This window comes from Oncorhynchus mykiss, chromosome 21 (genome assembly GCF_013265735.2).
Source record: "Oncorhynchus mykiss isolate Arlee chromosome 21, USDA_OmykA_1.1, whole genome shotgun sequence".
Lineage (NCBI taxonomy): Eukaryota > Metazoa > Chordata > Actinopteri > Salmoniformes > Salmonidae > Oncorhynchus > Oncorhynchus mykiss.
The window spans coordinates 57,377,352-57,403,434 of NC_048585.1; the positions used below are offsets into that span (position 1 = coordinate 57,377,352).

Sequence of the window (26,083 nt, forward strand, 5' to 3'; positions counted from 1 at the left end):
CATTGTTTTGTTGTTCTGCCTGAATCCCGGCAGTTTTGTAAGACGAATGCTGTTTCTGAACCTGGAAACATGGATGCAGAGATGAATGAATTCATATACATAAGGCCTTTAATCATTAGGTATTAGACTGGGCATGTGAACAGTCACATGACATGAAATTGTATGCTAATATCGGTTAGATTACTAATGACACTCCCGGGTGCGTGTAGGTTGTGAAACATTTATTATTAATTTAAATGAGTGAAATATTGGCACTTTTTAAAGAGTTTCATTCTCCTGTATCACGAACCCGTGCGACCTCTACCTCGAACACCGTGTGACCTCTACCGCTGACAGTCAACAGAATTCCATTCTCCTCAATGAGGAAATAAAACCCATCCAGTCTCCATCCCATGGAAACGTGCATTGGGAAAAACCTAGCGGGAATCTAGAACTGTAATGAGGAACGCTCCGGACAGACCTGACAGATGAAAGAGAAGACATCAGGGAGGGAAGGTTTTTCCAGGGAATCATCCCATTACTGGCCTACTGGGAAAATTACTAGTTTATGGCCGTCAAATAGAGGAGAGGAGGAGAGATGAGGAGAAGTTGAGAATGGGTAGGAGAGAGGGAGAAGAGAAAGAGCGAGAGAGAGAGAGAGAGGTTAAGAAAGGGAGAGGAGAGTATGGGATAAGACAGAGGGAGAAGGGAAGAGAAAGGGGGTGGAAAAGAGAGACTGAATGCGAGAAAGAGAGGGACAGAGAGAGACAGAGGTGGAGAGGGAGAAGGGATGAGAGAGAAGGGTGGAAAAGAGAGACCGAATGCTAGAAAGAGAGGGACAGAGAGAGACAGACAGATGGGGAGAAGGGAAGAGAGAGGGGGTGGAAAAGAGAGACCGAATGCTAGAAAGAGAGGGACAGAGAGAGACAGACAGAGAGGGGGAGAGGGAGAAGGGAAGAGAGAGGAGGGTGGAAAAGAGAGACCGAATGCTAGAAAGAGAGGGACAGAGAGAGACAGACAGAGAGGGGGAGAGGGAGAAGGGAAGAGAGAGGAGGGTGGAAAAGAGAGACTGAATGCTAGAAAGAGAGGGACAGAGAGAGACAGACAGAAAGAGGGAGAAGGGAAGAGAGAGGAGGGTGGAAAAGAGAGACTGAATGCTAGAAAGAGAGGGACAGAGAGAGACAGACAGAGAGAGGGAGAAGGGAAGAGAGAGGAGGGTGGAAAAGGGTGGAAAAGAGAGACTGGATGCTAGAAAGAGAGGGACAGAGAGAGACAGAGAGAGAGGGAGAAGGAAAGAGAGAGAGGAATGGGGGGGCGAGGCTTTGCTTTGACGCACGCAGGGGGAAATCTACCGGGGAGCTGAACTGCAGCTGAGCGAGGGACGGAAAGAAACAGAGAGGGAAAAAATAGGCAGAATTTGCCCTTTTCGTATAGGGCTTTCTGACAGGAACTGACATCACCCAAACCCACTGCCACCCTCACCACCGTCGACATTCACCAAAGTGAATATCTGTGTGCTTGTCTCTCTCTCTGTTTCCACCAGCAGGCTCCACATTGACAGTTAGCGGGTGGTGCGGCACTACTCTAGCCCCTGCACAGTGCTAGCATGGTAGAGGGAACAATACCAAGCTGATTTACAATCAGGCAGCTGCGTCCCGTCTCCAGCTGTTCTCCTCCCCATGCACACACACACACACACACACACCAACGATGAGCCCCGCAGCATTGTCGAGCGCCATGGGGGGTCACTACCAACCTCCAGAGAGAGTGTAGCTAGGGAAAACTAGGGCGGCGACCAGAAGAAAACCGCCTCCGCCCGACGCCTACAAATTAGCTAACGTTCCAAACGAGTTATTTTGCTCGCCACATTACCGGTTGCCAGACAAATGAGGGAAGGGAAGGGACCACATATCCGCAATTTAGAGTCTCTGGTTTCTTCTTTTGTCAAACGTTCTGAAAGTGTTCACCATCGGGATATTGATTGATCAAGTCATCAGAGGACCAATTAAGTGATCAATTAGACAATACCTGAACAGAGGGACTAGGAAGAGTTTTGAAGAGAGGAAAACAACCTACATAAATTCATAAACTCCTATTAATTAGCACCTTGGTAAAAAAATAAATAAATAAAGAAAAAGAAGAACAGAAAAAGGAGGTCAATTTGATCACTCATTTCCTGCACGGCAGGAAATGGAAACGTGTGGTGCATGAGGTTTAAAAAGGTTTCTAAAGTTCGTCATTTCCCTTTTTAAAAAAATGTCCATTAAATATAACCCACATAATAATTCACGTCCTCTTGCTGCAGGATTATCTTCCTACTGTAGCACACTGGCTCAAATTAAGACCCTACATCTGTATGTAGGTTTGAAAATGTGTGCATTTCGTCATGTTAAAACACAACATTTAGTCTACCACAAGATGCACAACCAACGTATAATCAACGTATAAACAACGTTACAAAACCCCCCACCGTTCTCCGCACTCAAACAGCATACTTCACACTTCTCCAATGAGTCATCATCTTTCCTCCTCTCCTCCCATCCTCCCTCTCTCTGTATCCTCCCTCTATCCCGTCTCTCTATCCCCTCTCTCTGTATCCTCCCTCTATCCCGTCTCTCTATCCCCTCTCTCTGTATCCTTCCTCTATCCCCTCTCTCTATCCCCTCTCTCTGTATCATCCCTCTATCCCGTCTCTCTATCCCCTCTCTCTGTATCCTCCCTCTATCCCGTCTCTCTATCCCCTCTCTCTGTATCCTCCCTCTATCCCGTCTCTCTATCCCCTCTCTCTGTATCCTCCCTCTATCCCGTCTCTCTATCCCCTCTCTATCGTATCCTCCCTCTATCCCGTCTCTCTATCCCCTCTCTCTGTATCCTCCCTCTATCCCGTCTCTCTATCCCGTCTCTCTATCCCCTCTCTCTGTATCCTCCCTCTATCCCGTCTCTCTATCCCCTCTCTCTGTATCCTCCCTCTATCCCGTCTCTCTATCCCCTCTCTCTGTATCCTCCCTCTATCCCGTCTCTCTATCCCCTCTCTCTGTATCCTCCCTCTATCCCGTCTCTCTGTATCCTCCCTCTATCCCGTCTCTCTTTCCTCCATCAAACTAAAATATATTGCGATGAAGACATCTGCTAGACAGCATGTCAGTTGGGCTGGAAATGGAAATAGCTATATCGTAAGGGTCTGAACGGATCTGTCTGTGTTGGTAGAGAACGTGCTGGGATCCCTCTTCATTGCATTACCAGAGGAGAGGAGACAGAGAAGATGACATTATCCACCCACAGTTATGGTCAGATCAACAGGCCTAGGATACATCCGGAATGGCACCCTAAACACTATATAGTGCACTACATTTGACCAGGGTCCATACCACTACATAGGGACTAGGGAACCATTTTGGATGCAGACCTAGATGATTTTAGCCATGGAACAATGTGATGAAGGGATTAGGGAAATGGACTATGACCCTCACAGATTTTTGAGTAGGTAAACTGATTTTAAAATATTATTTGGGATATAAATAAATGTAAGAAATAAATGTAAGTAATGAAATTACTAATTAAAAAGAAAATTAGATGATTTGGTTTTAAAGTAGACTAAACTTCAATAGTCTAAACAATGGCTTCAACCTTCATAATATCTAAGAACAAAGACATCATTTCTCTATGGAAATCTGAGCCCAGAATGTTTTGAAAGTCCCTTTGAATGGAAAATATATTTAAAAATGGAGGCAAAAAGATAAAATGTCTGGATCTCTCAAGTCAGGTATAAAATAGACATTTCTATTTCACAGAGACATTTAAAAATATATACAGTACCAGTCAAAAGTTTGGACACAACTACTCATTCAAAGGTTTTTATTTTTTTACTTTTCTTGTTTTATTATTTTCTACATTGTAGAAAACTATGAAATAACACATATGGAATCATGAAGTAACCAAACAAGTGTTAAACAAATTAAAATATATTTGAGATTCTTCAAAGAGGCCACCCTTTTCCTTGATGACAGCTTTGCACACTCTTGGCATTCTCTCAACCAGCTTCACTTGGAATGTGTTGAATAGCACACTGTAATACTTATATAACTAATATAAGGACAGGACATGAGATGGGAGTAGAAATTAACGTGGGTATTGTTTAATGCGTTTCACAGGAAGAACATTCCAAGCATTTCAACGTAGGTAAGCAAGGGGGGTAACAGGTGTCCTAAAGGGACAAAACTAGAATATCAATACACAACAGAATGCTTTTCCAACAGTCTTGAATAAGTTCCCACATATACTAAACACTGCTGCTTGTCCTTCACTCTGCGGTCCAACTCATCCAAAACAGTCTCAATTGGGTTGAGGTCGGGTGATTGTGGAGGCCATGTCATCTGATGCAGCACTCCATCACTCTCCTTCTTGGTCAAATAGCCTTTACACAGCCTGGAGGTGTGTTTTGGGTCATTGTTCTGTTGAAAAACAAATGATAGTCCCACTAAGCCCAAACCAGATGGGATGGTGTATCGCTGCAGAATGCAGTGGTAGCCATGATGGTTAAGTGTGCATTGAATTCTAAATAAATTACAGACAGTGTCACCAGCAAAGCACCCCCACACCATCACACCTCCACACTTCATGTTGGGAACCAAACATGCGGAGATCATCAGTTCACCTACTCTGTGTTTCACAATGACATGGCGGTTAGAACCAAAAATCTCAAATTTGGACTCATCAGACGAAAGGACAGATTTCCACCGGTCTAATGTCCATTGCTCATCTTTCTTGGCCCAAGCAAGTCTCTTCTTCTTATTGGTGTTCTTTAGTAGTGGTTTCTTTGCAGCAATTCAACCATGAAGGCCTGATTCATGCAGTCTCTGCTGAACAGCTGATGTTGAGATGTGTCTGTTACTTGAACTCTGTGAAGCATTTATTTGGGCTGCAATCTGAAGTGCAGTTACCTCTAATGAACTTATCCTCTGCAGCAGAGGTAACTCTGGGTCTTCCTTTCCTGTGGCGGTCCTCATGAGAGCCAGTTTCATCATTGCGCTTGATGGTTTTTGCGACTGCACTTGAAGAAACTTTAAAAGTTCTTGAAATGTTCCGGATTGACTGACCTTTAGGTCTTAAAGCAATGATGGACTGTTGTTTCTCTTTGCTTATTGGAGCTGTTCTTGCCATAATACGGACTTGGTATTTTACCAAACATGGCAATCTTCTGTATACCACCGCAACACAACTGATTGGCCCAAATTAATTAAGGAGGAAAGAAATTCCACAAATTTTTAGAAGGCACACCTGTTAATTGAAATACATTCCAGGTGACTACCTCATGAAGCTGGTTGAGAGAATGCTAAGAGTGTTCAAAGCTGTCATCAAGGCAAATGGTGGCTAATTTGAAGAAACTAAAATCTAAAATAGATTATATATTTTTTTTAACACTGTTTGGTTACTTCATAGTGTTATTTCATAGTTTTAATATATTCACCATTATTCTACAATGTAGAAAATAGTACAAATAAAGAAAAACCCTTGAATAACTATTTGTCCAAACTTTTGACTGGTACTGCATATTTTTAAGATACAAAAAATTGACATAGTGACACAAGGAATAAATATTGAATAACAAATACAAATAACATGGCTATATACAGGGAGTAGAAAATAACATGGCTATATAAATGAAGTAGAAAATAACATGGCTATACACAGGAAGTAGAAAATAACATGGCTATATACAGGAAGTAGAAAATAACATGGCTATATACATGGAGTAGAAAATAACATGGCTATTTAAATGAAGTAGAAAATAACATGGCTATACACAGGAAGTAGAAAAAAACATGGCTATATATAGGAAGTAGAAAATAACATGGCTATATAAATGAAGTAGAAAATAACATGGCTATACACAGGAAGTAGAAAATAACATGGCTATATAAATGAAGTAGAAAATAACATGGCTATACACAGGAAGTAGAAAATAACATCGCTATATACAGGTGGTATAAAATAACATGGCTATACACAGGAAGTAAAAAATAACATGGCTATATACAGGAAGTAGAAAATAACATGGCTATACACAGGAAGTAGAAAATAACATGGCTATATACAGGGAGTAGAAAATAACATGGCTATGTAGAGGGAGTACCAGTTCCGAGTCGATGTGAAGGGGTACAAGGTAATTGAGGTATGGGTAAAGTAACTAGGCAACAAGATAGATAGTAGACAGTAGCAGCAGCATATGTGGTGAGTGTGAAAGTGTGTTTGTGTGTGTGGCATCAGAATGCATGTGTGTGTGTGTGTCAGTGTTGGATGTCAGTGTTAGTATGTGTGAGTCTGTGGGTAGGGTCCGGTGTGTACGTGCATAGAGTCAGTGGAAAACAGGGTCAATGCATGTATTCCCGGTAGCCATTTCATTAGCTAGTGTTGTTTAAAAGTCTCATGGTGTGGGGGTAGAAGCTGTTCAGGGTCCTGTTGGTTGCAGACTTGGTACGTTGGTATTGCTTGCCATGCCATAGCAGAGAAAACAGCTGGACTCTTTGACAAATATTTTGGCCTTCCTTGACACTGCCTAGTATAAAGGTCCTGGATGGCAGAGAGCTCGGCACCAGCGACGTACTGGGTGGTACGCACTACCCTCTGTAGCGCCTTGCGGTCGGTGCCAAGCAGAGCTCACTGAGGCAGACACACTGTGGCAGACAGTAGAGAGAAGAGCTCTCTGATACATTGTGGCAGACAGTAGAGAGAAGAGCTCTATGATACACTGTGGCAGCCAGCAGAGAGAAGAGCTCTCTGATACATTGTGGCAGACAGTAGAGAGAAGAGCTCTCTGATACACTGTGGCAGACAGTAGAGAGAAGAGCTCTCTGATACACTGTGGCAGACAGTAGAGAGAAGAGCTCTCTGATACACTGTGGCAGACAGCAGAGAGAAGAGCTCTCTGATACATTGTGGCAGACAGTAGAGAGAAGAGCTCTCTGATACACTGTGGCAGACAGTAGAGAGAAGATCTCTCTGATACACTGTGGCAGACAGCAGAGAGAAGAGCTCTCTGATACACTGTGGCAGACAGTAGAGAGAAGAGTGCTCTGATACACTGTGGCAGACAGTAGAGAGAAGAGCTCTCTGATACATTGTGGCAGACAGTAGAGAGAAGAGCTCTCTGATACACTGTGGCAGACAGTAGAGAGAAGAGCTCTCTGATACACTGTGGCAGACAGCAGAGTAGAAAGAAGCACTCAAGAGGAAAAGACAAACTAATCAGAAATTAGAGGTGTCATTTACATTCTGCCACTCACGCTTTCAGGCAGTTACTTCCTCTCTTCTTCCCTCCCTTCGTCCTCCCTCCCTCCTTCCTTCCTTCCCAGCCTCGCTCCCTCCTCCCACCTTGACTACCTGACTGGGAGTAGAGGAGGCGTACTCATTCACACAGCTACTCACAGTAATACTGTAACGCTCCAGGGGACTGGGTTTCCTGTTTACCCCTACACTGAACCAATCACAACAAGGATGAAGGTTGTTATGTGTTGTGTTAACAATTACATTTAACACTAAGTAGTTACCTGTCAACACCTTGCCTTGAACACAAACAACCAACCATTCACCTCAGTAGTTACCTGTAAACACCTTGCATTGAACACAAACAACCGACCATTCACCTCAGTAGTTACCTGTAAACACCTTGCCTTGAACACAAACAACCGACCATTCACCTCAGTAGTTACCTGTAAACACCTTGCATTGAACACAAACAACCGACCATTCACCTCAGTAGTTACCTGTAAACACCTTGCCTTGAACACAAACAACCAACCATTCACCTCAGTAGTTACCTGTAAACACCTTGCCTTGAACACAAACAACCGACCATTCACCTCAGTAGTTACCTGTAAACACCTTGCCTTGAACACAAACAACCGACCATTCACCTCAGTAGTTACCTGTAAACACCTTGCCTTGAACACAAACAACCGACCATTCACCATCAAATGAAGAAGGGATTCATGGCATATTGTGTCTCAATATCTTCTATTTTCTGTAGTGTGACTACTGCCACTGGAACATTGGACTATAAAACATTGCATTTCCATCAACAAAGACCAGCTCCAAGTATGTCTCTGGTAAAAACCCAAACACATTTCCCCCAAATGTATTTCCGACCCCCGTCTACTCAATATAGCTCACATCAACGAGAGGGAGGTAAAGAGGCTGCCTATTGGAGTTGATGTCTCTGGGAGAGGAGAAGAAACCTGAAGGTTCTCTACTTAATGTCGTTAACCAACACTACTCACTGTGCATTTATTAAAACACCATCGCTGCCTTACGCATTATTAAGAGCTGTGGTGTATCTATAAACCATCAAGCCATGGGTGAGTGAGTGAGTGAGTGAGTGAGTGGGTGAGTGAGTGAGGGGTGGGTGAGTGAGTGAGTGAGTGAGTGAGTGAGTGGGGGGGGTGAGTGAGTGAGTGAGTGAGTGAGTGAGTGAATGAGTGGGGGGGTGAGTGTGTGAGTGAGTGAGTGAGTGAGGGGTGGGTGAGTGAGTGAGTGAGTGAGTGAGTGAGTGAGTGAGTGAGTGAGTGAGTGAGTGAGTGAGGGGGGGTGGGTGAGTGAGTGAGTGAGTGAGTGAGTGAGTGAGTGAGTGAGTGAGTGAGTGGGTGAGTGAGTGAGTGAGGGGTGGGTGAGTGAGTGAGTGAGTGAGTGAGTGAGTGAGTGAGTGAGTGAGTGAGTGAGTGAGTGGGGGGGGGGTGAGTGAGTGAGTGAGTGAGTGGGTGAGTGAGTGAGTGAGGGGGGGTGGGTGAGTGAGTGAGTGAGTGAAGGGGGGTGGGTGAGTGAGTGAGTGAGTGAGTGAGTGGGTGAGTGAGTGAGGGGTGGGTGAGTGAGTGAGTGAGTGAGTGAGTGAGTGAGTGGGGGGGGGGTGAGTGAGTGAGTGAGTGAGTGGGGGGGGTGAGTGAGTGAGTGAGTGAGTGAGTGGGGGGGTGAGTGTGTGAGTGAGTGAGGGGTGGGTGAGTGAGTGAGTGAGTGAGTGAGTGAGTGAGTGAGTGAGTGAGTGAGTGAGTGAGTGGGGGGGTGAGTGAGTGAGTGAGTGAGTGAGTGAGTGAGTGAGTGAGTGAGTGGGTGAGTGAGTGAGTGGGTGAGTGAGTGGGTGAGTGAGTGAGTGAGTGAGTATCTATTAGACCATTAAACCATTAATTTGAGAAGCTCTAAAAACATCCAGGAGTACACTACACTAAAACATATATTCTCTCCCTCCCTCCTTTCACTCAGGCAGCACTTCCTCTTCCTGTTTTCGGAAGATGAAAGGCATAGTTTAAGCCAGCCCCTTTTCAATAGCCACTTGCTACAGTCACGCCATTAAATGGATAGTTCCGGATTTTGATAATGAAGCCCTTCATCTACTTCCCCAGATTCAGATGAACTTCTGTGTACCATTTTGATGTCTCTGTGCGCAGTTTGAAAGAAGCTGCTAACTAGCGCTAGCATTAGCTCGTGAAACGACCTCTAACTTCTGACTGCACAGCGAGACATTAAAATGATATCCTCTGCTTTTACGGTGGGTGACCTTATTACCGCCACACCGGCGGTCACCAGCCATGACAGCAGTCAAATTACACAAATTACATTAGTAGCCTATCAAACTTGCTAACTGCCTGGTACTCAGCACTCTTTTGTCTCTCTAATCACTCTGACATCAATGCAAATGTCTTCGGAAATCTAATCAAACACTTAATGAGAGTCCATGAGCTCATGTTGCGCAACATTTCTATAGGCTATGCAATTGCGGGAGAAAATTGATGATGGTCGCTAATAAAAAGAGGAGGATCCCATCAGCTTTCTATAGGCTGTGTAATGGCTGCCAATAAAAAGAGGAGGATCCCATCAGCTTTCTATAGGCTGTGTAATGGCTGCTAATAAAAAGAGGAGGATCCCATCAGCTTTGTAATGGCTGCTAATAAAAAGAGGAGGATCCCATCAGCTTTCTATAGGCTGTGTAATGGCTGCTAATAAAAAGAGGAGGATCCCATCAGCTTTCTATAGGCTGTGTAATGGCTGCTAATAAAAAGAGGAGGATCCCATCAGCTTTCTATAGGCTGTGTAATGGCTGCTAATAAAAAGTGGAGGATCCCATCAGCTTTCTATTGGCTAGGCCTGCTATATTTATTTCTCAACTTTTCTAATATTAAGCACATTGCTTCTCTTTACAACAGGAGTATATCCTACCTGGCTGGCATGAAAATGAACCACAGGAAAAGCGTCCTCCATTAGCTATTTCAGTGCATAGAAGACATGTATTTTCCCCCTCTCCCTGTTTCCAGACAGGTGCATGATAATGGACCATTCTAAATCAAAACACATTTCACATATATATTATTTAGTATATGTAAAGACAAGATTAAATCAAGAATAGTTTGATGGGTGACAATATTAGCCTATCACAAGAACAAGCGCATGCCTTTTTTTTGGGCGACATTTTCAGATCATAGTCGCACACCTCATGTAGCCTAGCCCATGTTTTGCTTTGTATCACAAATAAAATGGCCAAATAACTTATTCAAATTCAGTACATGAATCCGTTTTACAGGGGTGTAGTAGAGCCCAACTGTCATACAGTACATACTGCATGAGTTTCAAGTTTGGGGGAAATCGTTTTGACCATAAAAACGCCCCTGTATAAAAAAACAGTATATGCATAATTTCATTTGTTTTGAGAATGGTGTTTTCCCACTAATGGAACATTCACGTGTGTTATTGATTCGCTTATAATGTGAAGAAATAGACTCATAGTTTATCAACATTTTAAGCAAAGTGTTCTGATCTGTTGCGTCAGCATCATTACTTAATTATTTATTTTTTGTAATGCTAAGTGGTTGTATTAATTTGGGATCTATCACATCCCACAACTGTCCCAGACTATTGTCAAGACCTTGCCCTGTTGGTGAGGTTTATGACCCCATAAATACCTTTCCCCATTTTCTCTCTCTACTCTACAGAATGGACTCTTGGAAAGCCCTTTGTTAACATAGAGTATTGTAACATCAAAAGGTTGGGGACAGAACAATATTTCTGTAATCCAACCAGTTGAAAGTGTCCATTGGTACTTAAAGAATATGATGTCAGATCAGTTGTTTTCTGGGACATTATTACTGATGATAGGACGACTGTATCTTGGAAAGTCGACGCATTCAGATTCACATGGAATTGTTGTGCAATTTAAATGTTTAAATATGAAACTATTTGTGAAAAGAATAAACATAATTTTAGCTTTTAAATAAGAGAATTGTAGTCATAAGTGAACGATGTCTACTCAGTGGCCCCGCCCAAGTGAACAGACATTGGTTGAGAACCATGAAACACACAAGCTCCCGCCCAAGTGAACAGACATTGGTTGAGAACCATGAAACACACAAGCTCTCCCCCACTACAATGTCCCTTTGACGAAAGTCTACCTGGAGTTCCCGACGACGTGAGGACTGGTGTCCATACGATTAACTTCTTCGAGATAGGGGGCGCTCTTTTCATTTTTGGATAAAAAAACGTTCCCGTTTTAAACAATATATTTTGTCATGAAAAGATGCTCGACTATGCATATAATTGACAGCTTTGGAAAGCACTCTGACGTTTCCAAAACTGCAAAGATATTATCTGTGAGTGCCACAGAACTGATGCTACAGGCGAAACCAAGATGAAATTTCAAACAGGAAATGCCCCAGATTTTGAAGGCGCTGTGTTCCAATGTCTCCTTATATGGCTGTGAATGCGCCAGGAATGAGCTTACACTTTCTGTCGTTACCCCAAGGTGTCTGCAGCATTGTGACGTATTTTGTAGGCATATCATTGGAAGATTGACCATTTTACACTACATCTACCAGGTGCTCGCTTGGTGTCCTCCGTCGCAATTATTGCATAATCTCCAGCTGCGTGTATTTTTCCATTTGCTTCCGAGGAGAAACCCAACTGCCACGAATGATTTATCATCGAATAGATATGTGAAAAACACCTTGAGGATTGATTCTAAACAACGTTTGCCATGTTTCTGTCGATATTGTGGAGTTAATTTGGAAAAAAGTTTGGCGTTGTAATGACTGAATTTTCGTTTTTTTTTTCTTAGCCAAACGTGATGAACAAAACGGAGCGATTTCTCCTACACAAATAATATTTTTGGAAAAACTGAACATTTGCTATCTAACTGAGAGTCTCCTCATTGAAAACATCCAAAGTTCTTCAAAGGTAAATTATTTTATTTGAATGCTTTTCTTGTTTTTGTGAAAATGTTGCCTGCTGAATGCTAGGCTTAATGCTATGCTAGCTATCTATACTCTTACACAAATGCTTGTGTAGCTATGGTTGAAAAGCATATTTTGAAAATCTGAGATGACAGTGTTGTTAACAAAAGGCTAAGCTTGTGAGTGAATATATTTCTTTAATTTCATATGCGATTTTCATGAATAGTTAACGTTGCGTTATGGTAATGAGCTTGAGGCTATGATTACGCTCCCAGATAAGGGATTGCTCGACGCAAGAAGTTAAAAGGGCTAATTTTGACGTTAAGGTGACGATCACCACGCTGGAAGGAGGAATGTCGATTACATCAGCCAGAATACAGCACGAGCTGAGTATGGTAACTTGGTATAAACTTTGAACTTTTATTCACTAAAGAAGGGATATCTAGACATCGAGTTATCAGCAGCAGCTGTAAAGGACGGACAATCTCTTCAGAAAGACAGGGTACTACAACGTATCCGTTCTACCACACGACAACAGACTACAACCTATCTGCATTTTCCTTTTCCGAATGGGCGGTTATTTAGAATGCATACGATTCCGTATTTACGACAGCATAAGGTCTGATAGAGACCCAATCCTTTTTTTCCTCAGTTTTCCTACTCTTTCATTCAAACCCAACCCCTTATCTTTGTGTAACCAGCCGTCATATCGGTTTTGTCCACTAGGGACGTTTTCTTTTACGACATAATTAGTCATCAATGTATGATCCATCCTGTGTATATGTAATCATGTGTGATTATTTAGGAAATAGTAAATTAATAATTAAACCAAATGTTCTATTGCTGATTCAACTTGTTAGCCAGGATTTGTGAGGATAACCAAGAATTTTACAATGTTCAGATGAGACTGAATAAAGTGCCGATTAATAATTGACTGCTATTGATTTAAAAGACCACCAGATCTTTAAGAGTTTATTCGGAAGACAACAGCTCTATAAACATTATTCTGAGGTGCCCCGACTTCCTAGTTAATTACATTTACATGATTAGTTTAATCAGGTAATATTAATTACAGAGAATTGATTTGATAAAATAGCATGTCATATATAATTTAATCCATAGTAGAGACACAACACTATGTGTGGAATATGTATTTCTCACAGAGAATAGAAAAGGTAAACTTTTGTACTATGGGTGATAGTAGATTGACATAGGCTAGTGCTTTTGCTGTTTGTTAGGCATAATCATCTTGTTGGCTTATGAAAAGTAAATCTGGACTGTTCTTCCAATGTCTTTAATATGAGCCTCGGAATTGGATAAGGACGCGCGCAGTTGCGTCAAAAAAAGAAAAAAGAAAGACCAGATCACATGACGGAGAGCCATGCTTCGGAGCACCCAGCTGGGAGAAGTGAATTACTATTCAGTCCAAGGGCACAATGGCGACTGACCGCAAAAGGAATGGAATCCCGCCCACCGGGAACTTCGAAACATAATCAAATGCTCTTCAAATTGTGAATGAGAGACTGAAAAAGTGTGTAAAGCTTGCTCTGAAAAACAAGGAGCCCTCATGCCTTTCATGCAACTTTTTTCAAATCATCATTAGAGTCGCATCATGCAGCCTTAGAATGTATAAAACATCTAAACATATCAGCCCAACGTTTGTATCACAACAAAATTGACAGAAATAACTCTAAATTAAGCATATCGGAATACCTGTTATTTATTAAGCTCTCACAGAATAGCCGCGTGTGTGCGTGCACTCCCTCAAATCATTTGGAGAAAAAAATCCTTTCTATTTTATTCAGCTATGTTCAATTGTATTCTTCAAACTATAAAACAATATAAAATAATGCCAAGGAATTCTAAGCAAATCTCGTCTGCTAAATAATATAGTTAAGCCCACAGCCATATGGCATAGCCAGATCAGGACATAACATAAGGACAACTCAGAGGATGCCATTCTGTTCTTCTGAAATAGACTACATGTTCTTCATATCATGTTTCTTTAGACCTGTCTAAAATAAATAATGGATTCATTGTGATGGTTATATTACATGGACATGAAACACACATACTTTTTAAAAATGTAGATGTTCCAAAGGTCTGCATCAGTGGCGAGAAAGGCTATGCATGGAAGCCAGGAGATGCTAAATGTGTTTATGTTAATTAACAGTCAATTACTTTGAGTTTGACAGTTATTTATGTGACAATCACCGTCCCAAAAAAATGTAATGATCGCCACAGCCCCTGTATTCTTCTGCACAAAGAAACAGAGAGCTGTATAAGGCTACCTACAAAGTTTATATTGTAACAAAAGTCCAAAAGTGAATTTCTAATAAGGTGGCTCTCTACACAAAGCTGTTAGCTAATACAGCTTCCAACCCCACTGAAACCCATCAGCATAAAGCAGAACAGAGTATGAAGCTCACTGTTTTACCACCATTAGTACGATGTTGTGTGAATCTCACTCAGAGGGCGATAGAAATGTGGAAGCTTCCTTGACCACTCGCTCTTACAATTCTCCCCAACGGTGAATCTATATGACGTTCATCAAATCAAAGACCTTCCACCGGTGCAAATCTACATACAACTGTTCACTCTCCTCTCTCTATTGATATAGGAGAGGCTGGTGGAGGAGGGGGAGGGAGGGAGAGAAAGAGGGGGATACAGTGCCTTCGGAAAGTATTCAGAACCCCTTCAGAACCCTTTCAGAACTCTTTCAGAACCCCTTCAGAACCCTTTCAGAACCCTTTCAGAACCCCTTCAGAACCCTTTCGGAACCCTTTCAGAACCCTTTCAGAACCCCTTCAGAACCCTTTCGGAACCCTTTCGGAAACCTTTCAGAACTCTTTCAGAACTCTTTCAGAACCCTTTCAGAACCCTTTCCCTTTTTCCGCATTTTGTTCCTTTACAGCATTATTCTAAAATGGATATAATTTATTGTTTTGGTCATCAATCTACCCACAATACACTACAATGACAAAGCGATCTATTGCAACAGACCCTTTGCTATGAGACTTGAAATTGAGCTCAAACATCTCTGGAGATACCTGCAAATAGCTGAGCAGTGACGCTCCACATCCAACCTGAAAGAGCTTCAGAGGATCTGCAGAGAAGAAATGGGAGAAACTCCCCAAATATACACTATCGTTCCAAAGTTTGGGGTCCTTGTTGTTGAAAGAAAATCACATTTTTTGTCCATTCAAATAACATCAAATTGATCAGAAATACAGTGTAGACATTGTTAATGTTGTAAAGGACTATTGTAGCTGGAAACGGCAGATTTTTTTATGGAATATCTGCATAGGCGTGCAGAGGCCCATTACTCTTGTGAAGGCAGAAGTACACAGCGTTGTAAGAGATATTCAGTTTCTCGGCAATTTCTCGTATGGAATAGCCTTCATTTCTCAGAACAAGAATAGACTGACGAGTTTGAGAAGAAATGTATTTGTTTCTGAGCCTGTAATCGAACCCACAAATGCTGATTCTCCAGATCCTCAACTAGTCTAAATAAGGACAGTTTTATTGCTTCTTTAAATCAGGACAACAGTTTTCAGCTGTGCTAACATAATTGCAAAAGGGCTTTCTAATGATCAATTAGCCTTTTAAAATGATAAACTTGGATTAGCTAACACAATGTGCCATTGGAACATAGGAGTGATAGTTGCTGATAATGGGCCTCTGTACTCCTATGTAGATATTCCATACAAAATCAGCCGTTTCCAGCTACCAGCTATCATTTACAACATTAACAAACTACACTGTATTTATGATCCATTTTATGTTATTTTAATGGAACAAGGTCATTTTTAAGTGACCCCAAACATTTGAACGGTATTGTAGGTGTGCCAAGCTTGTACCGTTATACCCAAGAAGACTCGAGGCTGTAATCGCTGCCAAAGGTGCTTCAACAAAGTAAGTACTGAGTAAAATGGTCTGACTACCTATGTAAATGTAATATTTCCGTTTTTAATACATTTGCAAAAATATCTAAAAAGCAGTTTTTGCTTTGTCATTATGGAGTATTGTGTGTATATGAAATACACTTTAGAATTCAGGCTGTAACGTAACAAAATGTGGAAAAAGTCAAGGGGTCTGAATACTTTCCAAAGCACTGTCTACACCCCCCCCCCCTCTCGGGAGGAAGATGATCCAACCAGCAGCAGATAGAGCGCCATGCCCCCCCCACCCCCCCACCCCCTCTTCCCCTTATTTTCCATCCCAGGAGGGACATCCAAACCTGGCTCCGTCTTCTTGATTACCCAGGGGCCACAGCTCCAGATGTTGGATAGGAGGCATGGGGAAGGATGGGGATGACGGCTAACAGGCTCAGGAGGTACAGCAGAGTTTCGAAAAAAGCCTGATTAAAAGTTTTAAACGACCTCGGATGAGAAGCAGGGGAACAGAGGGATCGGCTGGGAGTTTTAGGTCGTTTTGTAGACAGTTATATATGGCGCCATCTACTGGATAGACGTTGTATTGTGTTTGTTCCTCAGTAGCTGTGTTGGTAGAGCATGGCACTTGTAATGCCAGGAAAGTGATTTCAATTCCCAGGACAGCCCGTACGCTAATGAAAGTGTGCACACATGACTAAGTAGCTTTGGATAAGAAGTGTCTGTTGAAGGGCATATATGCAGGGTTTTGATACCTGAAGGTTTCTCAACCATGCTGCCTTGTCACAACAATGACATTGTTATTAAAAGGCTTTGGGGAGAAAGATGGGTACAACCTTCTAGGACCTCTCTCTCTCCAACTGATTATTTAAGGACCCAACAAAGATTACATTCCATGGACTGGATAATGATTGAACCGATAGACAATTTGATTCATAGATCATATTGATTCTCAGTTTGACAAACTGATTGACTGACCGACTTGACATCATATGATGGATTAAGATGGTTTCACTGACTACACATTTGATTAACTGCCAGCTGGAGTTACTGACTGATTGATTGACTAGCTGACTGGAGGTCAGTGTCGCGTAGGTCCACTCACCGTCTCTGCCTCTCCTGTCCAGGGTGGCCTTGGCCGGACCAGCGGAGCAGTAGAGGAAGCCGTCCATGAAGGATGGAGCATCAGACGGAGAACTGGTCTCTGAGGATGACTCCAGCTTGGGGAAATCTACACAGAGACACAGAGAGAGACAGTGAGCCTATACAGTGGGGAGAACAAGTATTTGACACACTGCCGATTTTTCAGGTTTTCCTACTTACAAAGCATGTAGAGGTCTGTAATTTTGTATCATAGGTACACTTCAACTGTGAGAGACGGAATCTAAAACAAAAATCCAGAAAATCACATTGTATGATTTTTAAGTAATTTATTTGCATTTTATTGCGTGACATAAGTATTTGATACATCAGAAAAGCAGAACTTAATATTTGGTACAGAAACATTTGTTTGCAATTACAGAGATCATACGTTTCCTGTAGTTCTTGACCAGGTTTGCACACACTGCAGCAGGGATTTTGGCCCACTCCTCCATACAGACCTTCTCCAGATCCTTCAGGTTTCGGGGCTGTCGCTGGGCAATACGAACTTTCAGCTCCCTCCAAAGATTTTCTATTGGGTTCAGGTCTGGAGACTGGCTAGGCCACTCCAGGACCTTGAGATGCTTCTTACGGAGCCACTCCTTAGTTGCCCTGGCTGTGTGTTTCGAGTCGTTGTCATGCTGGAAGACCCATCCACGACCTATCTTCAATGCTCTTACTAAGGGAAGGAATTTGTTGGCCAAGAACTCGCGATACATGGCCCCATCCATCCTCCCCTCAATATGGTGCAGTCATCCTGTCCCCTTTGCAGAAAAGCATCCCCTAAGAATGATGTTTCCACCTCCATGCTTCACGGTTGGGATGGTGTTCTTGGGGTTGTACTCATCCTTCTTCTTCCTCCAAACACGGCGAGTGGAGTTTAGACCAAAAAACTATATTTTTGTCTCATCAGACCACATTACCTTCTCCCATTCCTCCTCTGGATCATCCAGATGGTCATTGGCAAACTTCAGACGGGCCTGGACATGCGCTGGCTTGAGCAGGAGGACCTTGCGTGCGCTGTAGGATTTTAATCCATGACGGCGTAGTGTGTTACTAATGGTTTTCTTTGAGACTGTGGTCCCAGCTCTCTTCAGGTCATTGACCAGGTCCTGCCGTGTAGTTCGGGGCTGATCCCTTACCTTCCTCATGATCATTGATGCCCCACGAGGTGAGATCTTACATGGAGCCCCAGACCGAGGATGATTGACCGTCATCTTGACCTTCTTCCATTTTCTAATAATTGCGCCAACAGTTGTTGCCTTCTCACCAAGCTGCTTGCCTATCGTCCTGTAGCCCATCCCAGCCTTGTGCAGGTCTACAATTTTATCCCTGATGTCCTTACACAGCTCTCTGGTCTTGGCCATTGTGGAGAGGTTGGAGTGTGTTTGATTGAGTGTGTGGACAGGTGTATTTTATACGGGTAACAAGTACAAACAGGTGCAGTTAATACAGGTAATGAGTGGAGAACAGGAGGGCTTCTTAAAGAAAAACTAACAGGTCTGTGAGAGCCGGAATTCTTACTGGTTGGTAGGTGATCAAATACTTAAGTCATGCAATAAAATGCAAATGAATTACTTAAAAATCATACAACGTGATTTTCTGGATTTTTGTTTTAGATTCCGTCTCTCACAGTTGAAGTGTATCTATGATAAAAAATTACAGACCTCTACATGCTTTGTAAGTAGGAAAACCTGCAAAATCGGCAATGTATCAAATACTTGTTCTCCCCACTGTACGTGCAACAGAACAGAACTTCAACATAGACGTACAGAGAGACAGTCTGTGTATGTTGGCCTTCACACAGACAATCATCAGGGATATGAGAGAGAGAGAGACTAAGTAACTGTTCCATCCCAATAAACCAGCAGTAACTGTTCCATCCCACTAAACCAGCAGTAACTGTTCCATCCCACTAAACCAGCAGTAACTGTTCCATCCCACTAAACCAGCAGTAACTGGTCCATCCCTCTAAACCAGCAGTAACTGTTCCATCCCACTGTTCCATCCCACTAAACCAGCAGTAACTGTTCCATCCCACTAAACCAGCAGTAGTGCAGTAAGGGGGTTTAGAGAATGAAAGAAAGACTACTGGTAAAGATGATCAAATAATTTGCCTATCGTTGATTCATTGGATTAAATGTAACTTTATTTCAATGCTTCTGCTTATTTTTGTATGTTTTTTTGGCGGCTTGCTGTTCCTGTAAAGCACCTTGGGATGTTTTTGAGTCCCTCCTCAGGAGCTTATTGATAACACTAATCCCAGCTGTGCCTCTTTACTCAAATATCTACTGTTTTATTTATTTATTTATTTATTGACGCACTCATTCATCTATTTATTGCTGTTGCTCAGGCGTTTAATCCCAAGGTTATTCGCACAAGGTGTTTCGAAAGTTTTGAGGCAGAGTGAAAAACTCTGGAGTCTCTTGATAAATGAAAGAAATTCTCAGTGCTGCCTCTTCCTCCAGCACGACACACATAAAAAATAAAAAATAAACGTATTCTCTCTCGTTTCCTTCTCTCTCCTTTCATTTTCTCACTCTCTTTTACTCTCTCTGTCTCTCACTCCCTCTTGCTTCTTTTAAGAGCTCCCCACGTTCAACCTTATCGTTTTCAAATTCAATTAGCTCCAATGCTTGGGTAATTTTTTTTTGCAGGAGCCCTAGTTATACCTCAAGAGATTTTATCACCTACCCGAGCACGCTCATCAAACAAGGTAAAATTACTTCAATTGAAATCCTTTTAATTGATGGACCTAACCTCCCCTCCTCCCTCCATCCCCCTCTCATGCCCTTTCCAGCTTCACATCTCTCTAAAATGAAAGGACCCTGCAACTGCTATGCGAGTCAAAGCCGATGTGGAGATTCCCGAAATTGTGATTATTTGTGATCTTGTTAAGATCCTGATTCTCCATTGGCTACTCACTGATGTGAATCTCACACAGGCATTTTAGAATTGGAGCTTCCAATTATGTTCAAAGTCGACTCAGAGGGGACCAATACCCATCGACCTTTGGCAGGTAAACAACAGGACTACAAAACAAGTCAAGTCGTTAGCTACTGTAACATATTCTGTGTTTACAGAATCTGAAAGCATCAGTTTCAATAGGTGTTGCTGCTTAGCGAGAGACCCTGTGTTACAGTGTCTGTCCCTTTGGGCCCTTTATATAACAATGTAAAATGCTGGCTCTGTAGCTCTGTCCTGTTTGTGGTTTTTTTTTGTTGGTAGTCAGAGCCTATTTCTCGGCTGTGCTGATTGGCTAACTCCCCAGTGAGGGAGGTGACATGACAGAGTTTCCAATTAGCTATTGGAGCTGGGACGGTCGGCACGGTAACGGTCCTGTAACGATCCAAAACCACAACAGTCTGTCTGTGACCCTGGCCTTCGGAACAGGACACTGTGACAACATCCGTGCGCACACACACACACACACAAGGATACACACACATACACACCAGGATACACACACACTAGGACACATACACACTAGGATACACACACACACACACACACACAAACACACTAGGATACACACACATGCTAGGATACACACACATACACACTAGGACACAAACACACACACGCACTAGGACACACACACACACACACACACACACACACGCACTAGGACACACACTAGGACACACACACACACCCACATTAGGACACACACACACCCACACTAGCACACACACACACACACACTAGGACACACAAACACACCCACCCACACAAGGACACACACACACCCACACTAGGACACAGACACACACACCCACACTAGGACACAGACACCCACACACACACACACACCCACACTAGGACACACACCCACCCACACTAGGACACACACAAACCCACACTAGGACACACACACACACCCACACTAGAACACAGACACAGACACACACACACTTACATAGTTAGCTAGCTCTTCCTGGGAACAGCTCCCGGTGTCCCCATCATGACCCCTAATGAGCTGAGGGGGTTAGCTAGGCTGCAGACGGTAGTGTGTGTGCGTGCGTGCGTGCGCGCTTGCCTGTGTTTGTGTGTGTGTGTGAAAGTGTGTCGAAAAACAACAATAAACCACCCAGCATCTGTCACTAATAACACCGTACTGGAGCGGAGAGATGAAAATAGTTTGTATTTTGTATTACCCAGAGAAAGAAGGAGGAATGTTTAAAGTGGCTGGAGATATGAGGCGCCAGGGACGGAACAGTCTTCAGAGAGTCTTGATGATCATCCAGGTGCTTTTTGGAAAACTGGAGTCATCTGACCAGATGGGTCCCATTATGTCTGGGGAAAACCATTCCACAGTAAGATCCTGGTGGTGGTACAGTAGCATGGTGGTGGTGGTACAGTAGCATGGTGGTGGTGGTACAGTAGCGTGGTAGTGGTACAGTAGCATGGTGGTACAGTAGCATGGTGGTGTTGGTACAGTAGCATGGTGGTGGTGGTATAGTAGCATGATGGTGGTGGTCCTGTAGCATGGTGGTGGTGGTGGTGCAGTAGCATGGTGGTGGTACAGTGGCATGGTGGTGGTGGTGCAGTAGCATGGTGGTGGTACAGTGGCATGGTGGTGGTGGTGGTACAATAGCATGGTGGTGGTGGTGGTGCAGTAGCATGGTGGTGGTGGTACAGTAGCATGGTGGTGGTGTTACAGTAGCATGGTGGTGGTGCAGTAGCATGGTGGTGGTGGTACAGTAGCATGGTGGTGGTACAGTAGCATGGTGGTGGTGGTATAGTAGCATGGTGGTGGTACAGTAGCATGGTGGTACAGTGGCATGGTGGTGGTGGTACAGTAGCATGGTGGTGGTGGTACAGTAGCATGGTGGTGGTGGTACAGTAGCATGGTGGTACAGTAGCATGGTGGTGTTGGTACAGTAGCAAGGTGGTGGTGGTATAGTAGCATGGTGGTGGTGGTACAGTAGCGTGGTAGTGGTACAGTAGCATGGTGGTACAGTAGCATGGTGGTGTTGGTACAGTAGCAAGGTGGTGGTGGTATAGTAGCATGGTGGTGGTGGTATAGTAGCATGATGGTGGTGGTCCTGTAGCATGGTGGTGGTGGTGGTGCAGTAGCATGGTGGTGGTACAGTGGCATGGTGGTACAGTAGCATGGTGGTGGTGGTACAGTAGCATGGTGGTGGTGGTACAGTAGCATGGTGGTGGTGGTACAGTAGCGTGGTGGTGGTACAGTAGCATGGTGGTGTTGGTACAGTAGCATGGTGGTGGTGGTATAGTAGCATGATGGTGGTGGTCCTGTAGCATGGTGGTGGTGGTGGTGCAGTAGCATGGTGGTGGTACAGTGGCATGGTGATGGTGGTGCAGTAGCATGGTGGTGGTACAGTGGCATGGTGGTGGTGGTGGTACAATAGCATGGTGGTGGTGGTGGTACAGTAGCATGGTGGTGGTGTTACAGTAGCATGGTGGTGGTGCAGTAGCATGGTGGTGGTGGTACAGTAGCATGGTGGTGGTACAGTAGCATGGTGGTACAGTAGCATGATGGTGGTGGTCCTGTAGCATGGTGGTGGTGGTATAGTAGCATGGTAGTGGTGGTACAGTAGCATGGTGGTGGTGGTATAGTAGCATGGTGGTGGCACAGTATAATGGTGGTGGTGGTATAGTAGCATGGTGGTGGTACAGTAGCATGGTGGTACAGTGGCATGGTGGTGGTGGTGGTACAGTAGCATGGTGGTGGTATAGTAGCATGGTGGTGGTGGTACAGTAGCATAGTGGTGGTGGTGGTACAGTAGCATGGTGGTGGTACAGTAGCATGGTGGTGGTGGTATAGTAGCATGGTGGTGGTGATATAGTAGCATGGTGGTGGTACAGTAGCATGGTGGTGGTGGTGGTACAGTAGCATAGTGGTGGTGGTGGTACAGTAGCATGGTGGTGGTACAGTAGCATGGTGGTGGTGGAAGAGTAGCATGGTGGTGGTGATATAGTAGCATGGTGGTGGTACAGTAGCATGGTGGTGGTGGTGGTACAGTAGCATGGTGGTACAGTAGCATGGTGGTACAGTAGCATGGTGGTGGATGTACAGTAGCATGGTGGTGGTGGTATAGTAGCATGGTGGTGGTACAGTAGCATGGTGGTGGCTGTACAGTAGCATGGTGGTGGTGGTATAGTAGCATGATGGTGGTATAGTAGCATGGTGGTGGTGGTATAGTAGCATGGTGGTGGTGGTGGTACAGTAGCATGGTGGTGGTACAGTAGCATGGTGGTGGTGGTGGTACAGTAGCATGGTGGTACAGTAGCATGGTGGTACAGTAGCATGGTGGTGTTGGTACAGTAGCAAGGTGGTGGTGGTATAGTAGCATGGTGGTGGTGGTACAGTAGCGTGGTAGTGGTACAGTAGCATGGTGGTACAGTAGCATGGTGGTGTTGGTACAGTAGCAAGGTGGTGGTGGTATAGTAGCATGGTGGTGGTGGTATAGTAGCATGATGGTGGTGGTCCTGTAGCATGGTGGTGGTGGTGGTGCAGTAGCATGGTGGTGGTACAGTGGCATGGTGGTACAGTAGCATGGTGGTGGTGGTACAGTAGCATGGTGGTGGTGGTACAGTAGCATGGTGGTGGTGGTACAGTAGCGTGGTAGTGGTACAGTAGCATGGTGGTACAGTAGCATGGTGGTGTTGGTACAGTAGCATGGTGGTGGTGGTATAGTAGCATGGTGGTGGTATAGTAGCATGGTGGTGGTGGTATAGTAGCATGATGGTGGTGGTCCTGTAGCATGGTGGTGGTGGTGGTGCAGTAGCATGGTGGTGGTACAGTGGCATGGTGGTGGTGGTGCAGTAGCATGGTGGTGGTACAGTGGCATGGTGGTGGTGGTGGTACAATAGCATGGTGGTGGTGGTGGTACAGTAGCATGGTGGTGGTGTTACAGTAGCATGGTGGTGGTGCAGTAGCATGGTGGTGGTGGTACAGTAGCATGGTGGTGGTACAGTAGCATGGTGGTACAGTAGCATGATGGTGGTGGTCCTGTAGCATGGTGGTGGTGGTATAGTAGCATGGTAGTGGTGGTACAGTAGCATGGTGGTGGTGGTATAGTAGCATGGTGGTGGCACAGTATAATGGTGGTGGTGGTATAGTAGCATGGTGGTGGTACAGTAGCATGGTGGTACAGTGGCATGGTGGTGGTGGTGGTACAGTAGCATGGTGGTGGTATAGTAGCATGGTGGTGGTGGTACAGTAGCATAGTGGTGGTGGTGGTACAGTAGCATGGTGGTGGTACAGTAGCATGGTGGTGGTGGTATAGTAGCATGGTGGTGGTGATATAGTAGCATGGTGGTGGTACAGTAGCATGGTGGTGGTGGTGGTACAGTAGCATGGTGGTACAGTAGCATGGTGGTACAGTAGCATGGTGGTGGATGTACAGTAGCATGGTGGTGGTGGTATAGTAGCATGGTGGTGGTACAGTAGCATGGTGGTGGCTGTACAGTAGCATGGTGGTGGTGGTATAGAAGCATGATGGTGGTATCGTAGCATGGTGGTGGTGGTATAGTAGCATGGTGGTGGTGGTATAGTAGCATGGTGGTGGTATAGTAGCATGGTGGTGGTGGTATAGTAGCATGGTGGTGGTGGTGGTACAGTAGCATGGTGGTGGTACAGTAGCATGGTGGTGGTGGTGGTACAGTAGCATGGTGGTACAGTAGCATGGTGGTACAGTAGCATGGTGGTGGCTGTACAGTAGCATGGTCGTGGTGGTATAGTATCATGGTGGTGGTATAGTAGCATGGTGGTGGTGGTACAGTAGCATGGTGGTGGCTGTACAGTAGCATGGTGGTGGCTGTACAGTAGCATGGTGGTGGTGGTATAGTAGCATGGTGGTGGTGGTATAGTAGCATGGTGGTGGCTGTACAGTAGCATGGTGGTGGTGGTATAGTAGCATGGTGGTGGTGGTATAGTAGCATGGTGGTGGTACAGTAGCATGGTGGTGGTGGTATAGTAGCATGGTGGTGGCTGTACAGTAGCATGGTGGTGGTGGTGGTATAGTAGCATGGTGGTGGCTGTACAGTAGCATGGTGGTGGCTGTACAGTAGCATGGTGGTGGTGGTATAGTAGCATGGTGGTGGTGGTAAAGTAGCATGGTGGTGGCTGTACAGTAGCATGGTGGTGGTGGTGGTATAGTAGCATGGTGGTGGTGGTATAGTAGCATGGTGGTGGTACAGTAGCATGGTGGTGGTGGTATAGTAGCATGGTGGTGGCTGTACAGTAGCATGGTGGTGGTGGTGGTATAGTAGCATGGTGGTGGTGGTATAGTAGCATGGTGGTACAGTAGCATGGTGGTACAGTTGCATGGTGGTGGCTGTACAGTAGCATGGTGGTGGTGTGTCAGGGACGGATGTGTCATCCATAGAACAGTCTTCAGAGAGTCTTGATGATCATCCAGGTGCTTTTTGGAAAACTGGAGTCATCTGACAAGATGGGTCCCATTATGTCTGGGGAAAACCATTCCACAGTAAGATCCTGGTGGTGGTACAGTAGCATGGTGGTACAGTAGCATGGTGGTGGTGGTACAGTAGCATGGTGGTGGTAGTGGTACAGTAGCATGGTGGTACAGTAGCATGGTGGTGTTGGTACAGTAGCATGGTGGTGGTGGTATAGTAGCATGGTGGTGGTATAGTAGCATGGTGGTGGTGGTATAGTAGCATGATGGTGGTGGTCCTGTAGCATGGTGGTGGTGCAGTAGCATGGTGGTGGTACAGTGGCATGGTGGTGGTGGTGCAGTAGCATGGTGGTGGTACAGTGGCATGGTGGTGGTGGTGGTACAATAGCATGGTGGTGGTGGTGGTACAGTAGCATGGTGGTGGTGGTACAGTAGCATGGTGGTGGTGTTACAGTAGCATGGTGGTGGTGCAGTAGCA

The 26,083-nt window shown here is 44.5% G+C and overlaps 1 protein-coding gene across 1 annotated transcript in view; it reads right to left on the minus strand.

Moving 5' to 3' along the window:
- The window catches only part of zmp:0000000660 (arf-GAP with Rho-GAP domain, ANK repeat and PH domain-containing protein 2-like), a 257,277-nt gene that overhangs the window by 97,844 nt on the left and 133,350 nt on the right, over nucleotides 1-26,083 (minus strand). The window contains exon 15 of the mRNA XM_036958269.1: nucleotides 17,184-17,309. Within this exon, the coding sequence (XP_036814164.1) occupies nucleotides 17,184-17,309 (126 nt within the window). The remainder of the gene's footprint in view (nucleotides 1-17,183; nucleotides 17,310-26,083) is intronic.